At 36.0% G+C, this 19455-nt stretch overlaps 1 protein-coding gene across 2 annotated transcripts in view; it reads right to left on the reverse strand.

The window, feature by feature from the left end:
* Positions 1-19455, reverse strand: part of ADGRB3 (adhesion G protein-coupled receptor B3) — a 738597-nt gene that overhangs the window by 57998 nt on the left and 661144 nt on the right. For both annotated transcript variants that reach the window (XM_053603066.1, XM_053603067.1), the window contains exons 19-20: positions 4292-4442; positions 1795-1864 (exon numbers count right to left, since the gene is read on the reverse strand). In XM_053603066.1, the coding sequence (XP_053459041.1) occupies positions 1795-1864; positions 4292-4442 (221 nt within the window). The remainder of the gene's footprint in view (positions 1-1794; positions 1865-4291; positions 4443-19455) is intronic.

Consider the following 19455-nt stretch of genomic DNA (forward strand, 5'->3'; position numbering starts at 1 on the left):
AGGCTTTGCAGGGGGGCCCACCCGCACGTGTGTAATCCAGAAAAGTCAAGATGAGGGGAGCCTAAGGGACTGCTCCATAAACAGCCACGCCCCCATGTTCTGCCTTTCAACCCTTTCACTATTTCTTCTCAGTCCACAGCATCAGCGTGCTGCCTTTGAAAGTAACAGCGATGAACACCGATTCTTCTGCATCTAACAAGGAAGTGCTCTGTAATGATCGTGATGGTGGTTACACGCCCAGAGATCCCTCAGAACTCATAGAACTGTACACTCAATAGGATGAAATAGGATGACTGTTACTCTATGTAAATACTTCAATAACATTTATAATCTAGTAGCCAGATGTATACACACACATGCAGATTATCAATACGTGGATACACATTTATGTGTATGTATTTAAAGTCTGCAGTTAGTTACTGTTCTTCAGTGTACCAGCAGACAGATAACATTTTACTTCCACACTCTGAGATGGACAATTTAATATCTATTATTTTTTATGAAATGCTTGAAGAATAAAAGTCTTTAGGCTGGAAGAACACTATTAATTTTGAGAATGTGACTGAATTTCTGCTGCGTTTTTGTGTACGCTAATCTTTCAGCCAAGATTTAGTACATCATTTAAGGTTTGCTAGCAGAGATTTTGTATAAGATTTTGGTTATTTCCCCTCCCACCCCCCAGGATTTACACTGCTCTAAAGAAAATGCATAGTTATAAACTAAATACATGACTCATTGCATTGTATTTGGCTTTAGTTATAAACTTTTTGAAAGTAGGAACCATAACATCTATAATCCTACTTTCTTCATACTCCCAATACAGCACCTTTTAAATACTAGATTCATCTCAATATAGTTATGCTATTGTGAAAAGTGACAACTTAAGGTAATAAGGGCTCTGCAATATAATAGCAGTGCTGTTAGAACTGTTTTCACTAATATAGATTGCATTAAGGAAAAACAAATGTTCTGATGACACAAGCTCTTTAAATTCTTCAGGAGTTTCTTTAGGATGGGAAGGTGAAGAGATATCTCTTGGTATACAGGCAATTTGAATGAAGCCATCAGAGGTCCTAATAACCAATGATTGCTACCTCAAATCTGAAGACAAATAAATGGAACATCACACTTTAAAACTTAGGCGTTTAATAAGATGCATATCTCATTCCCATTTGTCAATTGCCTCCTCAACTTGAGAGCAGATGAAGTAAAACATGAAAAAACATTTTAGATTTGAAATATCAGATTTAAGCTTTATAAATTCTTGCATAGCATTTATCAGCACTACAGCTATAAAATGGGCTGTTGCTACTCCTAAGTTTTCCCGTAGCTCATGCATTTTCCCATGTGGAATCTATTGATCCATAATTTTTAGTCTGCATTGCCACCTAACAGAGCAATAAAACGTGAACTAATGTGACAAATATGGTTAATAACAATATACATTATCATCAAGGAAATTAGAAGCTCAGAGTAGAATCACATTCTACAAGGTTAAGTATGTCCAGATTTATCCAGTTCTGAAAAAAAAAAAGTACTTGAGATTGAATGTGTGCTATAAATATTGAAATGTGTAAAAATCCAAATAACCCTGATTTTAGATTGAAATAAGGATTCAGAAGGGTGGCACAGCACATAAGCTCCCTTATATTATTCTTCACCAATGCAATTTCTACCATTGTTAATGACTCAGGGACAAACTGCAAGCCATCAACAGCGTCGGCCAAGACTAATGAGGACTATTTGATGATTTGCTTAAGTATAAACGTGATTTATCACCGTGGATGGACTTACTAGTGATCAGTGCCATATCCTTTCGTCCTGGTGAAGCCCACAGACGTGGCGACTACTAGGGCTGGTAAACCTGTAAGAAAAGCAACGTCACGTTTCATATTCAGTTATAAGAACTGTGCTTATTGATCCAATAAAAGCCAGGACAAACTCCAGACGACGAAATCACAGCCACTACCTTTGGATGAATCACTTCACAAAGTATGTTTCCATTACAATTTTTTTTTTCAAGTACAAAAAATCTGAGAGTGACACCTGAGTTTTCAACTTACTGCACTTCTCTGATGTTGCTAGGTTACCACCGCATTTGACATGGGTTGAGAGGGAAGTAATAACAGAGATTTAGTATACCTTTTAAGTTATTTTACCTTCAGGGTCTGCACTGTTATAAAGGAAATTTATACTTATAAAATCAAAAGGCAAAAATGGGATGTTTTGCTGTGAAGAAATATCACCGAAGGGGAACATTCAGTTGGCCACAGATTGATCCTCATCAAGTTGTACTTACAATAAGACGAAAAAATAAATACTATCAGTTAATTTTTACTTTATAATTTATAATGTAGAAACAGAGAGTTCAATTAACCTGCACAAGTGCTCCAATTATGACCTAACATCTTTTTTTGTTTGTTTGTCTGTATTTATGTGAATCACACCTCATTCAAGATCAGTGGAGCCTCCCTGTACTTTGGTAAATAGAATTATGGCTAACTTACGCTGCCTACAGTTTTTTTAAGTTGTGGTGATCCTTCCTTTCAGGAAGATCACACTTGCTTTTTCAGCTTCTTGCGTTCTCTGCCCTATCATTCTCATCCTGCCGGCTATCCTCTCTGCTGGGAGTCTTCTACAGTGACTTCATATTCTCTCAGGAGGAAGAACATCTCAGAAGGACATATCATATTTTTGAACAAAATATTGGTGACTCTCTATAAATACAGCACAAATTATTTGTATATATATATCTGATGTTATAAATAATGATTGTGTCCTGTAGAAAGCCTATTCCCCTCCGGCCCCTCTTCTTTTACTTTCTCCTTCACACATGTCATTTGTTGACTTTTTTGATTGACTGGACCAAGTTCATTAGAAAAATTAAAAGTTCTCTCCTGGGTCATGACTGAAGAATTAGTCTTTTTTCCATACAATTTGGGATTAAATTTTTTTTTTTGCTAAATTCATCATGTTTCACTTGCCCATCATGAGACTCATATGCCACAGTTCTGCCTATCCACAGACTTTCTGCCAGTCTAGCACCACTGGTTTAGCTTTTGCTACCCACAGTAGCTTAATACTAGCTGTCGAATTAGTAACTGCAAACCCTCTTCTCAAGATCATTAGCAACAATTTTTAATAAAGTCTTTACTAATCCTGCAAATCACTATTCTTTATTCTTTATCAAAAATATGTTCTTTTACCTGAATTCTGTATTTCTTGGACCTACGGGACAAGTCATGATTCAATACTAGCTCAGCTTTAGAAAGTCTTTGTCATGGAAAACAGACAAAAATTTTATGACAGTCTAAGCAAAACACATCCATCACCTTCTTAACTGCCTTCCCATTTGCCTGCACATAAACTCCTAACATACCAGTCAGACACAGTAGATCCTTGCTGAAAACTGGGCCATCTTTAAATGTTCTTGATCCACTTTTTCCATCATGAATTATTCTAGTATTGCAATAAGTCCACTTAGTTGTAATTTTCAAGGTTCTCTCTAGCATTCTAGCATTCTATTCTCCATCTAGTAATACGATTGATATTTGTTGTATATTTGGTCTAAAATTTTCTAGTTTACTAGCATGAGTGAGTCCTTTAAAATGCAAAGGTAAACATGGAAAAAAATGGAATTTTTCTAAAACTGGTTTTTTAAATTAACTAGGCTGTCATCAGAATTGGTCCTATGGTATAGATCTTTGAGATGTCTATGCCTTAAGGTGATTTGAGAGGAACTTTTCCTAATAAATACAAATAAAAATATAGTTAATTCTCAGTCTGTCTGCACTTCTGTTTTTACTTTGAGAACCCCACTGAGTAGCTGTAAGGTTTCATTCATCCTCTACATGGTCTTTTCCCTATGGTAAGAATAGTTTTGTTCCTTAACTGTTTTGAGAATTCTTGCAATGGAATCTGCAAAGTTTTTTGGCAGGGAGTACCTGCCCAGTGAACCACCATGCCTTGGGCTCTGGGCATTTCAAAACATTTGAATTCTCAGAAAATATTAACAGAGAACACTTTGTTTTTCTGCGTGTATATCTCTGAGGTCTCATCTCACACTATGTGGGTACTATTGATTGTTAATTGAGTACTACATGGCCATTCAATACTTACTCCTTTTTAAAATAACAAATGACCAACAGATGTTCAAAAATGGCCATCCTCATGTGCTTCCACTTTCACATATCAAATTCAACACGAAGTAGCCTGGGGATAACCTGGGCCTGCTGCCTCACAATGTAAATGTTCATAACAAGAGCGAGAAAGCGCGGATTAATCTGCTTACCCCATCCAAGGCACAGAAAGCGTTTCCTTATAAGCCGTGTCCTGATTTTTCCAGTTACAGCCATATATGATTGCCACGCCTCAGTCAAAACCCAACAGAATGAAGCCAGGAAGAAAAAATGCAAAAATGCAGTGGTGGTTGTACAGATGCTCTGTGGAGACAAAACAAACAAACAGAAAAAGACTCACGCTGAACCTGGTCTGGGCCGTGGGGTAGAAGTCTCGTGGCTTTCAGAACATCGTTAATTTCTGACTCATTGCTTTTATTTCAAGTATCTACCTGTCCTCAGTGACAACAGTAATTATTTACAGAAATTAGAAGCCATATATTCTTTATGCTGCATATAATACCTATAATAAAAAAGTATATAACCTAATTACATTTGTGCATTCATTTTTTTATGAGGAAAACCTTGACTATAAATTTAAACTCAAGGGAGTTTGAAATTAATGCTTTGCTGAAATTTTTCCTTGAAATATAATTATAAGAATTATGGGCTTCCCCCCCCTGGTTTTAGTTACAGACATCTTGGCATAATTATTTTGGCTACATTCTTTATCCTTCCTTTACAACTGAGAATTTTTTTTCTTTTTTTTTTTTGAGAATTTTTCTTTATTATTTTATCTGTGTTGATGGTAAGATTATATTTCCAAGTGCAATAGCCTTTCAGAAGGAAAAATTACTTTGCTTTTGTATGTGTGTGATATTTAAGGTATAACAGCAAAGTGAAAAATACGATTTGGCTAGGAGCTTACCACAAAAATAACACATGTATCTGAAAGTTCTTAATACCTTGCTGCTGTGTATTACATTGCAATGTGTATCCTAATCAAATCATTTTGAAAAGTTAATCAAGTCACTGGCAGTACACGGCTATGATTTTATAACTATATTTCTTCATGCAACTTAATCATTTTGAATGTCCCAACCATTAGTTGTAACACATCTGCAAAATATCAGCAGCTTCATTTTGGTAAAGGGTGCTATATTTTTCCTAGTGGATATAATTTCTTTGTGTTAATCTTGTTGAAATGCAAGTCTTTATAAACCAGACCAGCAGCAAAATGAATTCCTTCCTTTGTCATTCTCATTGTTGTTTCTAAAACTTGAAAATAGCAAAACAAAGATAGTATGACTAAATAATAAAAAAAAACTCAGCGCAAAGAAATAAAAATATAACTCCCATCTTCCCCTTCTACCTTGATCCACTGCTACTGCCAAATATCTTATTAGACTTTTTATTTGGGGGCCCAAATTATTCATATTATTTGTTTATTCTGTTGAAATGTGCCAGATATTAATTTAGCTTTCCAGTTCTTCTAATCATCTAACAAGAGCATTAGCATGTTTATCTCACCAGGCTGTCTCCATGAGGACAGAGACTGCATTAGAGGCTCAGTACCACTGTGCTTGGTATACAGCAAGTGCTCAACCAATATGACTGTTATCATCATTATTACAAGAGGCACTAAAAAAAGGTATTGCTGTTTTTCAGCATATGATTTCTTATTTCATGTAATATTTAAATCTACTTAGTTTTACATTTACCATCACAAAGATGATGTAATAGTGGGTTTCTTGAACACTCTTCCTCACACCTACTCCCCCATCTCAGGTGTAATGCACCCGCTCTCCCCAGTGTAATTCCGCTTATACTGAGACACTGACATTTTCTTTTCCAGGTTGTGGTTTGATTATGTGCAGAATTACTCCTTCGCTCATTCTTGATCTGTGGTCCCTGATCTCCATTTGAATTTCAAAGACAACTCTTCCATTTAATATCCAATGACATTTGTATTTCATTTCCATCCATCAGTTTGCCTCATCTCTATTGTATGTGATAGCAAAGCTATTCCTTCTGCGTTTTAAAACTATTATGAAGGAGTGATATCACACAATGTAAATATGTTGGAATGTGAAGAGTTGAAGTGCTGGATGCATTGAAATTTTGTAAGAAATAATGACGTGGATAATGTCTAAATACAGAGATTTTTGAAATTTCTTAATTTGTTGGTTACTTTGGGACTCCCTGGTATTCACTCTCATTCTAACACAAACCAAAGTAGACGTAATTTGGGGCTACTGACATTATTTCAATAATTCATGTCTCTCTGGACAATAACAGAAGTAAAGACTATTTCTACAGGTAGCAACATTCAACCAGGACTAGACAAATATTCATACATTTCTTGAAAGTGCTCTAAGTATGCAGGTAAGCTGTCTCATACCAAAGGATGTGTATAAGAACTAAGGAGATCTAAAGTCACAAAACTAACTGTATATGAAGAGTACAGCAAAATCTACAATTTAGAAAAATAGAAAAGGGTAACTGCATTTTGCTTCATCAGCATGTGCCAATCAATATAAAACCAAACACTCAATATAATGGAACAAATGGTGATTTTTCTGCTCATGTGCTTGGTAAGTTGCAACACTGAAAACAGTCTTTTTAAGACATAGCTTTTATAAATAAAATTATTATCATTATTATTTTTTTTTTGAGACAGAGCCTCAAGCCATCACTATGGGTAGAGTGCTATGGCATCATAGCTCATAGCAACCTCCAACTTCTGGGCTCAAGTGATTCTCCTGCCTCAGCCTCCCAAGTAGCTGGGACTACAGGTGCCTGCCACAATGCTTGGCTATTTTTTGGTTGCAGCCTTCATTGTTGTTTGGCAGGCCTGGGCTGGATGCGAACCCACCAGCTCAGGTGTATGTGGTTGGCGCTTTAGCCGCTTGAGCCACAGGCGCCAAGCCTATAAATAGAAATTTTTAAAAAGGTTTATGATTTTCCACTAGACACATCACCTTCCCCGAGAATGGCCTTTCTAATGTTCCAGGATCAGGATTCTTTAATTTCGTCTTCTAGTCTAAATCCTACATTGGCAAATTCCCAAAGATTAACCATCTGTTATATCCCCTAAGTACAAAGGCCTTTTTCTTTTCTCTAAAAAACATAAAAGAAAATTGAAGGAAAGAAATTGGTGCTCTACCAATTCTTTTTTTTTCTGAGACAGAGTCTCACTATTTTGCCCTCAGTAGAGTGCTGTGGCGTCACAGCTCACAGCAACCTCAAACTCTTGGACTTACACAATTCTCTTGCCTCAGCCTCCCGAGTAGCTGGGACTACAGGTGCCCACCACAATGCCTGGCTATTTTTTTTTTTTTGTTGTTGTAGTTGTCATTTAGCAGGCCTGGGCCAGGTTCGAACCCACCAACCTGGGTGTATGTGGCTGGCACTGTAACTACTAAACTATGGGCGTCAAGCCAACTAGGGCTTTTTTCATTTGCAAACCTCCAGCTCTGATTCTTCTTTTCTATAAACAGGTTCATGCTTTGGCAACTGGTTAATTACTGATACCACTGAATCCACCATTGTGATCCTTGGTCTTACACCTTTCCTCACCCAGCCCTCAGTGTAGGCTCTTGACTCCCAGGCGAGCTGAGTCCTCACTGTTCACCATTGCAAACGTGCGACCCACTAGCCCTTCAAGGGTCTCATCCAGTTCTTCTGATCTACCTGCTTTGTCAAATACCAATCTGGTCTCATCAGTGTCAGACATGATGAGAATTACTGACAGATATTACAAAACTTAAAATGGAATTAAGTGGACAAATGGAACACTGTGTATACCTGTCACCCTAATGCACATGTTGCACTCCAAAGCCTTGGAAACAACAGATAAGATTTCTCAAAGTAATTGGAAAAATAAGTGTGAACTGTGAAGGAAATCCCATAAAAATGAAAGCATATGAGAACAGAGCAAAGATGGATACTATATCCCAAAGCTAGGTATTGGGAGCAGGAATTTTACACATGGAAGGCAAAAAAGAATTATGATGCATGGATGACACAGAAGTTCTAGAATATATTTAAAAGACTTGCCCAAAAGAAGAAACATAGAAAATTGGAGGAAAGACAGAATTAAAAAAAATATGATAGGAAAATAACTCAGAACTTTTAAAAATTCTCCTGGGTGTAGGATAAAGATCACACACACGCACACACACACAAGATCTATTGTGATGAAATATGTGAACATTGGGAACAAAGAAAAATCTTAAAAGCTGTCGGAGTGAAAAGAAAGATTACTTACAAAGAAATAAAAATCAGATTAACATCCGATTCCTGTGAGCAACTCAGGATACAAGAAGGCAGTGTAATAATATCTTCAACATTTTTAGAGAAAATAACTTTGAAGATAAGATTCTACCCCCAGCCAAACTATTATCCAAGTGAGAGGCTGAAATAAAATTATTTTTAGAATTGAAAGGAACTTTGAAGTTTATTATCTCAAAACCCTCTCTGAAAGAATTGGTAGACAACCTAAACCACTAATAAAAAGAACAGCAGGAGGTGAAAATGAGATACAAGAAGTAAAAAATAAGAAGATAAAAGATAGTTTATAAAAACTAACAAAATCTATTAATCATAAATAAGTGTTTAATATTTACACATACATACAATTGTTAAATTATAACCACTTGGGTATAAAATGCAAAATCATATCATCAAAGGTCAAAAGAGAAGAGAGGTGAGTGAGGGAACAGAGCAAAATAAAACTACCCTACGACATTTTTATATTTTTTATTCTCAGGAACATTAGAGATACTGATTAACTTCAGATGAGGAAAAGATATGTTTGAATATTCATGTTAAAAATGTTAAAGTAACCACAAAAATGTATAAACAAACATTCATTAAATAGCAGAAAAAATAGAACTAAGAAAAATCTATCACTCCATTAAAAGGTGGGTAAAAAGACAAACCTAGAAAACATTACAAATGGAAAATAAGAAAATAAAAATAATTCCAAACCTCAAAATAAATGAGACTGCTTTAAATTCATTGGTTAGAAATTATTAACTTTCATGTTGGATTAAAACAATTCTATTAATAATTCCGGTAATTTATTTTGAAGAGACGTACCTCAAACCCGGGGAGACAAGAAGATTGCGAATAAAGACAAAACGTATTATACAAAGCAATGTCTAGTTAAGTAAAAATCAGATGTCACATCGTTAATACTGGGAAAAACTTTGAGAGGAAATGGAACTTCTCATACTGATAAAAGGAGCAGGGCGCAAAGAAGATTCAGAATAACATATCTCTATGAAAACAATAACCATGTTTCAAAAAATAGTAAGCAAAAACTGAGGAAAGTACAGGGAAACACTGTCAAACTGAGATTATGATGAAGAACTTAAGACAGCTCTCAGAAAGCCACAAAAAAAAAAAAAGGAGGAAAAATAATGTAGATGGCTATAATAACACAATCAGGACACGTGATTAATATTTTCTCTTTGCAATAATATATATAAGAGCAAGACATGCGCAGTTCTTTAAAATGTCAGTGAAGCATTTACAGAAGGGAAGTAGTGCTGGAAATAAAATGGATTCAAGACAGCTTATAATACTGAAGACATTGTCACAGACTGCAACTCAATAAAATCAGAAATCAAAACTCAAGTTTTCTGCCTCGGGGAAGACACTGTTAAATAATTAACAAATTAAAGAGAAATAAAGAATCTAAATTATAAACTACTTAGAACTGAATAACAATTAAGGCAATATATTTATCAAACTTGGTGAGATTTGCTATGATCATACTCAGGATATTTGTAGCCTTAAGTAGAAAACAAGAGAACACGAAAACAAATGGGCCACTCGAAGAAATTAGAAGAGATTTCAAAAAGATCAAATAAGAAATTAAGAAACTGAAAAATTAAAAACACAGTAAAATTCATCAATCAAACCCAAGCTGACTCTAAGAGGCTAATCCTTGGTAGCTGTGATTTTTTAAAAGGTGAGGAAAAAAGAAAAATAAATAATATTGTGAATAAAAAAAGTTATAAAAAGCATTTCATATATACAAACTTAAAAAGTTATATGAAAGGATATTCTAAAAAAATTATTAAAATTGGCCTGAGAGGGAAGACTAATAATATTAGATAAACTTATAGGATAATGAAAGAATAACTCTTCAAAAAAATACACTAAAAGTTCAGAAAAATTTACAGACAAGTGCTAACAAAAAAGAAGCATATAAAATTCCCATGTTATAATATATTCCCAACTTATTTGACAAAGAAGCTATCATGACACTTATACCAAAATGAGCAACTAAATTATAAACCACTTTCATTTATTAGCATAAATGTGAAAGTACAAAGCAAAAGATCAAACCCAGAAATACAGTAAATGGATAATAAATCAGTTTTAAATCAGTGTGTCCAGAAATGGGGGATGATTCCACATCACAAGTAACCTCCGTATAATGTATTACATTAACACATTAAAGCAGAGAAACTGTGTGATTACATCAATAAATGTGAGGGCATTTACTATACTTCAAATGATCACTTAAAAATAATCTTTGCAAATTATGAACAGAGGTGAACAGTCTTCCTTAATAAAGATGATCTTTCTGGAAATTACAGTGAAAATCATGTTCAATAGTAAAATTAGATTAATTCTATCAGTTATAAAAAAGAGGAGGATGTCCACCATTGCCTCTAATATTCTAACGTATGCAGGAGTTTCTCAGGAAAGCCATAAAAGAAAAAGCAAGTATAAAAAGACAGACAATATTGTTATCACTGCATATAATGCCTCTCATTAGAAAATCTGATGGAATCAATTTTTAAACTACTAGAAATAAAAAGATCAAGATGGCTGGATGCATTTTATTAACATGCATTTTATTTCGTACACATTGAGATCAATATACAAAAACGAATTTTCCTATATATCAGCAATACCATTTACCCAAAATGTATAATTACACATGACAGATTTATCTCTCTTTTCTCCCTCCAAACAATGCTAAAATGACCAAATTATGAAGTCATAGGGAAGAAGAGAATAGCCAGTGGATACAGTGAACCCAAGGTGCTGACAAATTCGGAAGGTGCTGAGGGAAGAAGGTTAACTGACGTAGAGTGGGAGAGGTGGTTAAGGCGGATGTGCTTGTAGAGCATGCGGGTGGTATTGGAAATATTGATTGTAATAAAGCCAATTCACTCTGCCGGTATCTGAAGGGCTTAGTTCTTAGAAAGCATAAGGACAAGAAATGGAAGAGGCCAGTCTCCCTTCCTCCCTCCCTTCTTTCCTTTGTCTCACTAAGTCACTCTCAGTAGAGTGCTGTTGAGTCACAGCTCACAGCAACCTCAAACTCTTGGGCTTAAGCGATTCTCTTGCCTCAGCCTCCCAGTAGCTGGGACTACAGGCGCCCGCCACAACTCCCAGCTATTTTTCGTTATTGTTGTCATAGTTGTTTAGCAGGCCTGGCCGGGTTTAAACCCACCAACTCCAGTGCATGTGGCCAGTGCCCTAACCACTGAGATATGGGTGCCAAGCCGAGGACACAGTTTTAATAGGGACTGTAAAAGAGTGGTTGGCTGAAAAAATCTACACAAATACTCCAACCCCAGAGTTTGAACATCCCCTTGATCCTTTACACTGCTTTTGGACAATATTACCTGCTCTTTCCATAACCTAATCCTCACAGTTTTCCTCCTTTTGTCCTATGTGAGATGGCCTTGTCTCCTACATCACTGATGTGAGATGGCCAAGCCTCCTACATCACTGATGAGGTACAGACCATCTCTGCTATACTCTCTGAGCCTAGGAAATTTCTGCCTAATGCCATCAACTTTCCTTTCCAAAGCAAGCGTTCCCCTTTCATGTGACAGTAAATGTGACAGGGTAGCCAGATGGTAGGTTTCTCTTGTCACATTGCGTGTTTTCAACACTTCTGCTTCATTTATTAGCGATACTTAAAATCTCTGTGCCTCTTTCCTCATCCATAAAACGAAGATTATAATAGCATCTACCTCACAGCATTGCTGTAAAGATTGGTTGCATTGTAACTAGTTTTTTTGGGGGGGCAGGATAAAATTTTTTAATTACTACAGCATGTTATTACAGTAAAGTTTAACACATTTTTACAAATACACTTTTTATTGACAACAGATATTATAAAACTTAATGCATTTTTATAAATGAATATACCAGTATAACTCAAGATCAAAATTTAGAATATCCCCAGCCTTGGGTGACACCTGTGGCTCAGTGGGTAGGGCGCTGGCCCCATATACTGAGGGTGGTGGCTTTGAACCCGGCCCCTGCCAAATTGCAACAAAAAATAGCGGGGCACTGTAGCAGGAGCCTGTAGTCCCAGCTAATTGGGAGGCTGAGGCAAGAGAATCGCTTAAGCCCAAGAGTTTGAGGTTGCTGTGAACTGCGATGCCACAGCACTCTGCCACAGCACTCTACCCTGAAATTCTGTCTCGGAAAAAAAAAAAAAAAGAATATCCCCAGTCAATAGTGACCTCCCAAGCCTAACCTCTAATCTGACTTCTAATAGCAGACATAATAATGAATTTGATTCCATCCTTGGTCAGCTCGGCACTCTCTTTTTTCAGTTAGCACAATCTCTTAGCTTACAAATCTGTGGCAATCTCTACATTAAACCAACCAACCACCTCTTCTTTGTCCACGTCTCTGTATCAACGACCCTATTATTGTCTGCTCTCACTGGCTCTCACTGCTTTCTTTTCTCTTTTTCCAATTGTGGCCCAATTTCTTGAAAGACGCAGCTACTCCTCAACTTCTGTTTTTTTTTTTTTTTGGCAGTTTTTTTTGGCCAGGGCTGGGTTTGAACCCACCACCTCCAGCATATGGGACTGGCGCTCTACTTCTTTGAATCACAGGCACTACTCTACTCCTCGACTTCTTTACGACCTGTACGATCTTTCCTCCTGTCATTTGCCATCTCTCCTGAATCTTCCTCCCTTAGGAATCACTCAGGACCTCCTAATTTCCAAAGCTAATGAATATGATATTTCCAGTTTGCCATAAAAACTTCACGTGTCAATATTCTCAATTTTCCTATATAGTCTTCAAAAGATTTTCTAGTTCTAAAATTCAACGAGACAATTAATTCTCTAATTAGAGGCTTTCTTCTCGAATGAATTTTGGAAACTTGTCCCATGAAACTATCCATTTTGTCTATATTTTCTAGTGTGTGAGTACATGATTGTTATAATATTCTCTTACAACTTTAAAGGAATAAACTTTTTTTATTCTCTAATGTTGCTTATCTATGCTTCCTATTTCTTCTTAGATGTATCTGAAAAGTCTGTCTTATTATTTTTCAAACATTAATGAGTTGAAAAAATTACAGTAATGAGTTTCTTAGAGTAAGAAATATTTTACTGCTTTTCACTTGGCAGGTTTTCAATATTTCTAGAAAAAAATACACAACGCTATTCTAAATATTCAAATAAGTGAGATAAAGATTTAGCATTTAAAAAAATCTTAGACACTTATCTTTTAAGTATTTCAAAAAGCAAAAGAGAAAATGTTTTCTATGAGGGATGCATGATATTAAAAAAACCTTCATGGAATACAGAATACACAGAATCTTGGGGTTTTTGGAAACATGAAATACAGAATATTAAAATGAAGCATTTTTGTATAATATTTAGAAATTCCTAAAGAGTATCAATATCTGTGGTATTTATAAATAAATCAAGAATTTCACTATAGCAACATTTGCAATATAGCAACATTTCAACAGTCTTAGGCAAATTAAAATAATTACTACATACAAAACAATTCTTACTTGAAATAGATCATTTCATTAATTCACACACTGATTTGTCTGCAATAAATTAGGAGTGCATATATCTTGCTATTTACATGGAAGAAAAACATGTATAAGACATTTACAATATAATTATGGACACACTAGTAACTTTTAAGATATGAATTAAAATGTTCTTTTACTATGGTAAGAAATCTTGATTCATCATCGTAGTAACCTCAAAGGCAGTTCTTTACAAACTACACCAATAACTACCATTGACTTTACTAAAGACCATGGTGCCGACAGACTAAAAGTAAATTATGGTGAAGATGAAATAAGATAATGGCCAAAAAGGGTTTTGCACAAAAGTAGTACACAACTTCACACAAAGTAAGTGCTCCATAAGTGATAGTTCATAGTGAGATTACAGGAAGAGTTTAGTCAGATATATGAGTCAAATTTTTATTTGGCAAAATAAGCACATTTGAGGATACCTGACTGCATCTAAAAGGATGATGAGAAAACTAATGTATCAAAAACTTACTCTCTCTTAAACTCTAATTTTTTAGCAGTGCTGCAAGATAAATAGTTTACAAAGGAGGAAATGAAGCTCAAAGAGGCTAAATAACTTGTCTGAAGTTACACACGTAAATGAAGAAGCACGTGCTCTTTCCACGATAACCTTGTCTTATCAAAAAACTCTGATTTCCTATTATGCAGCCTTAAAGAAAGATGGAGACTTTACCTCTTTCATGTTTACATGGATGGAGCTGGAACATCTTCTTCTTAGTAAAGTATCTCAAGAATGGAAGAAAAAGTACCCAATGTACTCAGCCCTACTATGAAAGTAATTTATGGCTTTCACATGAAAGCTATAACCCAGTTACAACCTAAGAATAGGGGGAAAGGGGAGAGAGAGGGGGGGGAGTGGGGAGGTGGGCAGAGGGAGGGGGATTGGTGGGATTACACCTGTGGTGTATCTTACAGGGCTACATGTGAAACTTAGTAAATGTAGAATGTAAATGTCTTAACACAATAACTAAGAAAATGCCAGGAAGGCTATGTTAACCAGTGTGATGAAAATGTGTCAAACGGTCTATGAAACTAGTGTATGGTGCTCCATGATCACATTAATGTACACAGCTATGATTTAATAAAAAAATAAAAATAAGGGCGGCGCCTGTGGCTCAAGGAGTAGGGCGCCGGTCCCATATGCCGGAGGTGGTGGGTTCAAACCCAGCCCCAGCCAAAAAAAGCCAAAAAAAAAAAAAAATAATAAATAAATAAAAATAAAAATAAAAATGTCTGTTGAACAATAAAAAAACTCTGATTTTCTAATATTAATTTTTAGATGATTATACTATATCCTTTTGAGTCACATAAAATTCTTTTTGAAATAAACAGTGTACAGACAATAAATAAATGTTATGAAAAACAAAAATTATATAAGTCACTACAAACTAAAAGAGAGAAATGTGCTGTTTCTAAGTACATTGACACGTATACAAACGAACTTGGAGGTTACCTGTGGAAGCGCCTAGATCCCAATGAAATGAATTATTGATATCAATGGGAACACAAGGTTCATCATTTCATAAAATTAAATGCAAAGTTTTATGGCCCTGATTATCTAATCGGAAGCTTTTTGTTAATATCTCTTTATCCACCCGCCCACATTCCCTTGCTGCTTCTGACTTGCTACATTACAACAACGTCCTTTGTACAGAGACAGCTGACAAATATCTCTCAGTGACCTGGGTACTTCGCCTGGGCATTTTCTGTCTTGTATTTTACAGAAAATATCCATAGAAGAGATATGATGGGATTCTACTGTTTCTTAAATCTCTTAGTTCACAATTAAACACCAGTGGTAATATCTGCTTAAAAGCTATGGCAAAAAGCTGTGATGAAGAACCCATCTTTGCTGAAAATTTTCTGGCTAGGCTCAGTGGCTCATGTCTGTAATTCTAGCATTTTGAGAGACTGACGTGGGTGGATTGCTTGAAAGCACCAGTTCAAGATCAGCCTGAGAAAAAGTGAGACCCCATCTCTACTAAAAATAGAAAAACTGAGGCAAGAGGATAGTTTGAGCCCGAGTTGGAGGTTGCTGTGAGCTATGACACCACCACATTCTACCCAGGTCAAAAGCTTGATATTCTGTCTCAAAAATAAAATAAAACAAAACAAAATTAAATTAAATTAAAATTTTCAGTTATTTTCTGCATACTCATAATCTCTGTCACAAGACTGACTCTACATAGCAGAAATTGCCAGTATAAAGTCATATATGATACAAAATAATCAATGAATCAAGGAACAATAAAATTAATAGCTAAGTAACTCCTCTTTGCTAGATTTTAATAATTTCATATTAAAATAAAGCATCATTATTAAAAAGAAAATGAAGGCTAGACATCAACAGAGATACAAATCTGTTCCACAGATGTCAAAAAACCATGTATCTACAGAAAAATTCTCATAATTTGAAGATTTTAGAAAGTTTGTTGCACAGAAGAAGAAAATATGATTTTTTGAAATGTGTCCTTTGGGGATCCAAACATTTGTACATCACACACAGCAGATGCTTCATTATATATTGTTATCTCCAGGCTTAGGAAAAACAATTTTATTCAAGATGAAATATAATTAGGGCATTTGCTGAATAAGGCCAAGAATTCAATGAAAGTCAAAATTTCTCTTCAGAAAGCTAAGAGAGTGGATGTTCAGTATTATCACTGCAAAGACTGTAACCCCGTGAAATGGTGTATTTGTTAACCTGACAGAATTAACCATTTGACGATGTACATAGATTTCAGGACGCCATGTTGTACAAGTGCATACATTTTTATCTGTCCATTTAGATAAATAAACAAAGGGAAAATGTGTTATAAGGTCTAAGAGAGACACTGATTTACCCTGTGTTCCTTATCTATAGAGTGATTCTCTTTTAGTGGGTTTGAGGTTTGACCCTCAGGGTTTAGGTATTCCTTCTCATGTCTCAAGGATCGTATATATTGGTCACTCAAAAGCAGAGCTAAGAGCAATGCAGACAAAAAATCACTTTCAACTTGTAACAAGAAGAGCAAACAAAATCCTGAAGCCCTGTTGCTGAGATTTCTAGGCTTTGAGAATATTTCTTTCAATGACTTGGATGGTAGAAGATAATACTTCCCTATTAAGAAGATATTTATTCTGTTTACCATGTTTGACCAATGGTCCTGTTGGTTTCCTAAGAGTATTTTAATGTGGAATGAAACAATTTTTGATTTACAAATGACAAGGCATAAAAAAATTCTGATTTTTTTGAGGCAAGCTAGTATTTTTTTAATCTTGGCTGCACACTGGTATCATGTGGGGAGCTCTAAACAGTATGGCTCTATTAGTGCTACTCCCCAGGATTCTGATGTCGTCTGTCTGAGGTGCAGCCAAAGTATTAGAGTTGCTAAGGGTCCCCAGGTGATTCTAATGTGGATCCAGGGTACGGAGTCAGCAACTTAGACACTGGCAGACTGACTCTTGGCAAGCAAATCTCCCAAATGTGTGACACACATTGTCTCACTTCTCACAGTCTTAATCTTTTATTTGTAAGATGCAGGTGAGAATGAGAATATCTATAATGTAGGGTTACTGTAAAAATGGCCTGTAATATATGCAAAGTACTTAGTCCTTGGAGGATTCTCAAAAGTATTAACGATAGGGCGGTGCCTGTGGCTTAGTGAGTAGGGCGCTGGCCCCATATACCCAGGGTGGTGGGTTCAAACCCGGCCCCGGCCAAACTGCAACCAAAAAAAAAAAAAATAGCCGGGTGTTGTGGCGGGCACCTGTAGTCCCAGCTATTCGGGAGGCTGAGGCAAGAGAATCGCTTAAGCCCAGGAGTTGGAGGTTGCTGTGAGCTGTGTGAGGCCACGGCACTCTACCGAGGGCCATAAAGTGAGATTCTGTCTCTACAAAAAAAAAAAAAAAGTATTAATGATAAAGACTATTCATGTGCATTCCCAACCCATGATGGTAAATTATTTGGACACAGCCAATTTCTAAAGTTCTAGAAAGAGTAACAGAAATGGAAGACTGTGCTGTGCATTTGTAGTTTTATTCAGCATGCCGTGAGAACTGGTAGACTCCTTCTTTAAACTAGCTATGAAGACAAACTAAACCATTCATATAAAGATGAACATTTGAACAACAAAAAGTACATATATATGTGTGTGAATATACACACATATAAAATTTAATTATAATATGGCACTCTGCGTGTGTGTGTATATACATGCAGAGTGCCAAAAAATGTATAATATTCAAAGAAAGGAAAAAACTGCTTTAAAATTGTAATAATATATACCAAGAATGTTTGTTATCTGGTATACTGTATCTTGTATGTATTGTAATTGCAGAGGTCAACTGCATGGATATATATATGCTGTTACATGCGTATTTATTTGCAGGAAGAAGGAATACTTTTAATTGATCTTATTCTTTGGCCTTCTCCAGACACTTAAGAGAAAATGCCACTTATGACAACTATCCCAGTTGGGAAATGCTAATGCTATCACTGGGTCTCCAGCCTGTTATGGGTGTGGTAATTTATGTAGCTCTTAAAGGACTTCTACTCAAAGGACCAATTTAAACCCTGAGATTGATTCCTTTGGTGCCTGTTTTTTAAGACCTTATTTGTTTAACTCTGGACTCAATTTCAGATTTGAAGTTTAACATGCCCCCAAATTCTCTTTCTACCTTTCCCCTTAAGCCAATTCCTCCTTCTGTGTTTGTTACCAGTGAAATAAAACTATTGCTCCCAATCGGGACCCTGGATGTCATCTCTGTGATTTCCTCATATGCAATCAATCTCCAATTCCTAGTTGACTACACAGAAGAATGATTACAGCAACTCCACTGATCTCTCCATTTCCATGGACTATCAGTGAAAACTGGGATTCCTGGGTGGGGAATGCTCTTTTGCTAGTTCCCCCTCCACTGGCAAAGAGTAAAATGGAAGCTTCAGAGCTAAGTATGTACCTAGTGAGAACTGCTCCCACAAACTCAGCATTCACTAAATAAGTTAATAAAGTTCTTCAAATATGTCTGGCATAGACAAAGTACTCAATAAACAGGAATGGGAGTCATCAATGTTTTTATGATTAAAATATAGAAGAGGATATGGTTATGGGATTTAGTTATACAATGAGAAATACAAAAATGAGTTTAAATATTAAATGACAGGGTCACAGAGGGGCTCCTGACGAATAAGGATGAGAAAGAACTGATTGAGTCAAGTTTGGGAGATGTCTGATGGAAATAAAGTCTAAAGTACACGAGGACCAGTCCCCTCTGAACTTCAAACAGGTAGGAAGGAAAAAAGGTGGAATGTAGATAAATTAGCACATTTTGTGGTGGGAAGGGGAGATGATCTCAGTCTGTTATGGCTAACAAATTCTTTCTGGAGTAGGAGTGGGGTCAGATGTGAAGGCCAAAGATGTAGCAGAGAGATCTGAGGGTTGAGTACCCGCAAACAGATTGGAAACTCTCTTTGCTTAGAATCGGAAAGCCAGATCACATGGAATTGCTGGGAAGTAT

This window comes from Nycticebus coucang, chromosome 9 (genome assembly GCF_027406575.1).
Source record: "Nycticebus coucang isolate mNycCou1 chromosome 9, mNycCou1.pri, whole genome shotgun sequence".
Classification (NCBI taxonomy): domain Eukaryota; kingdom Metazoa; phylum Chordata; class Mammalia; order Primates; family Lorisidae; genus Nycticebus; species Nycticebus coucang.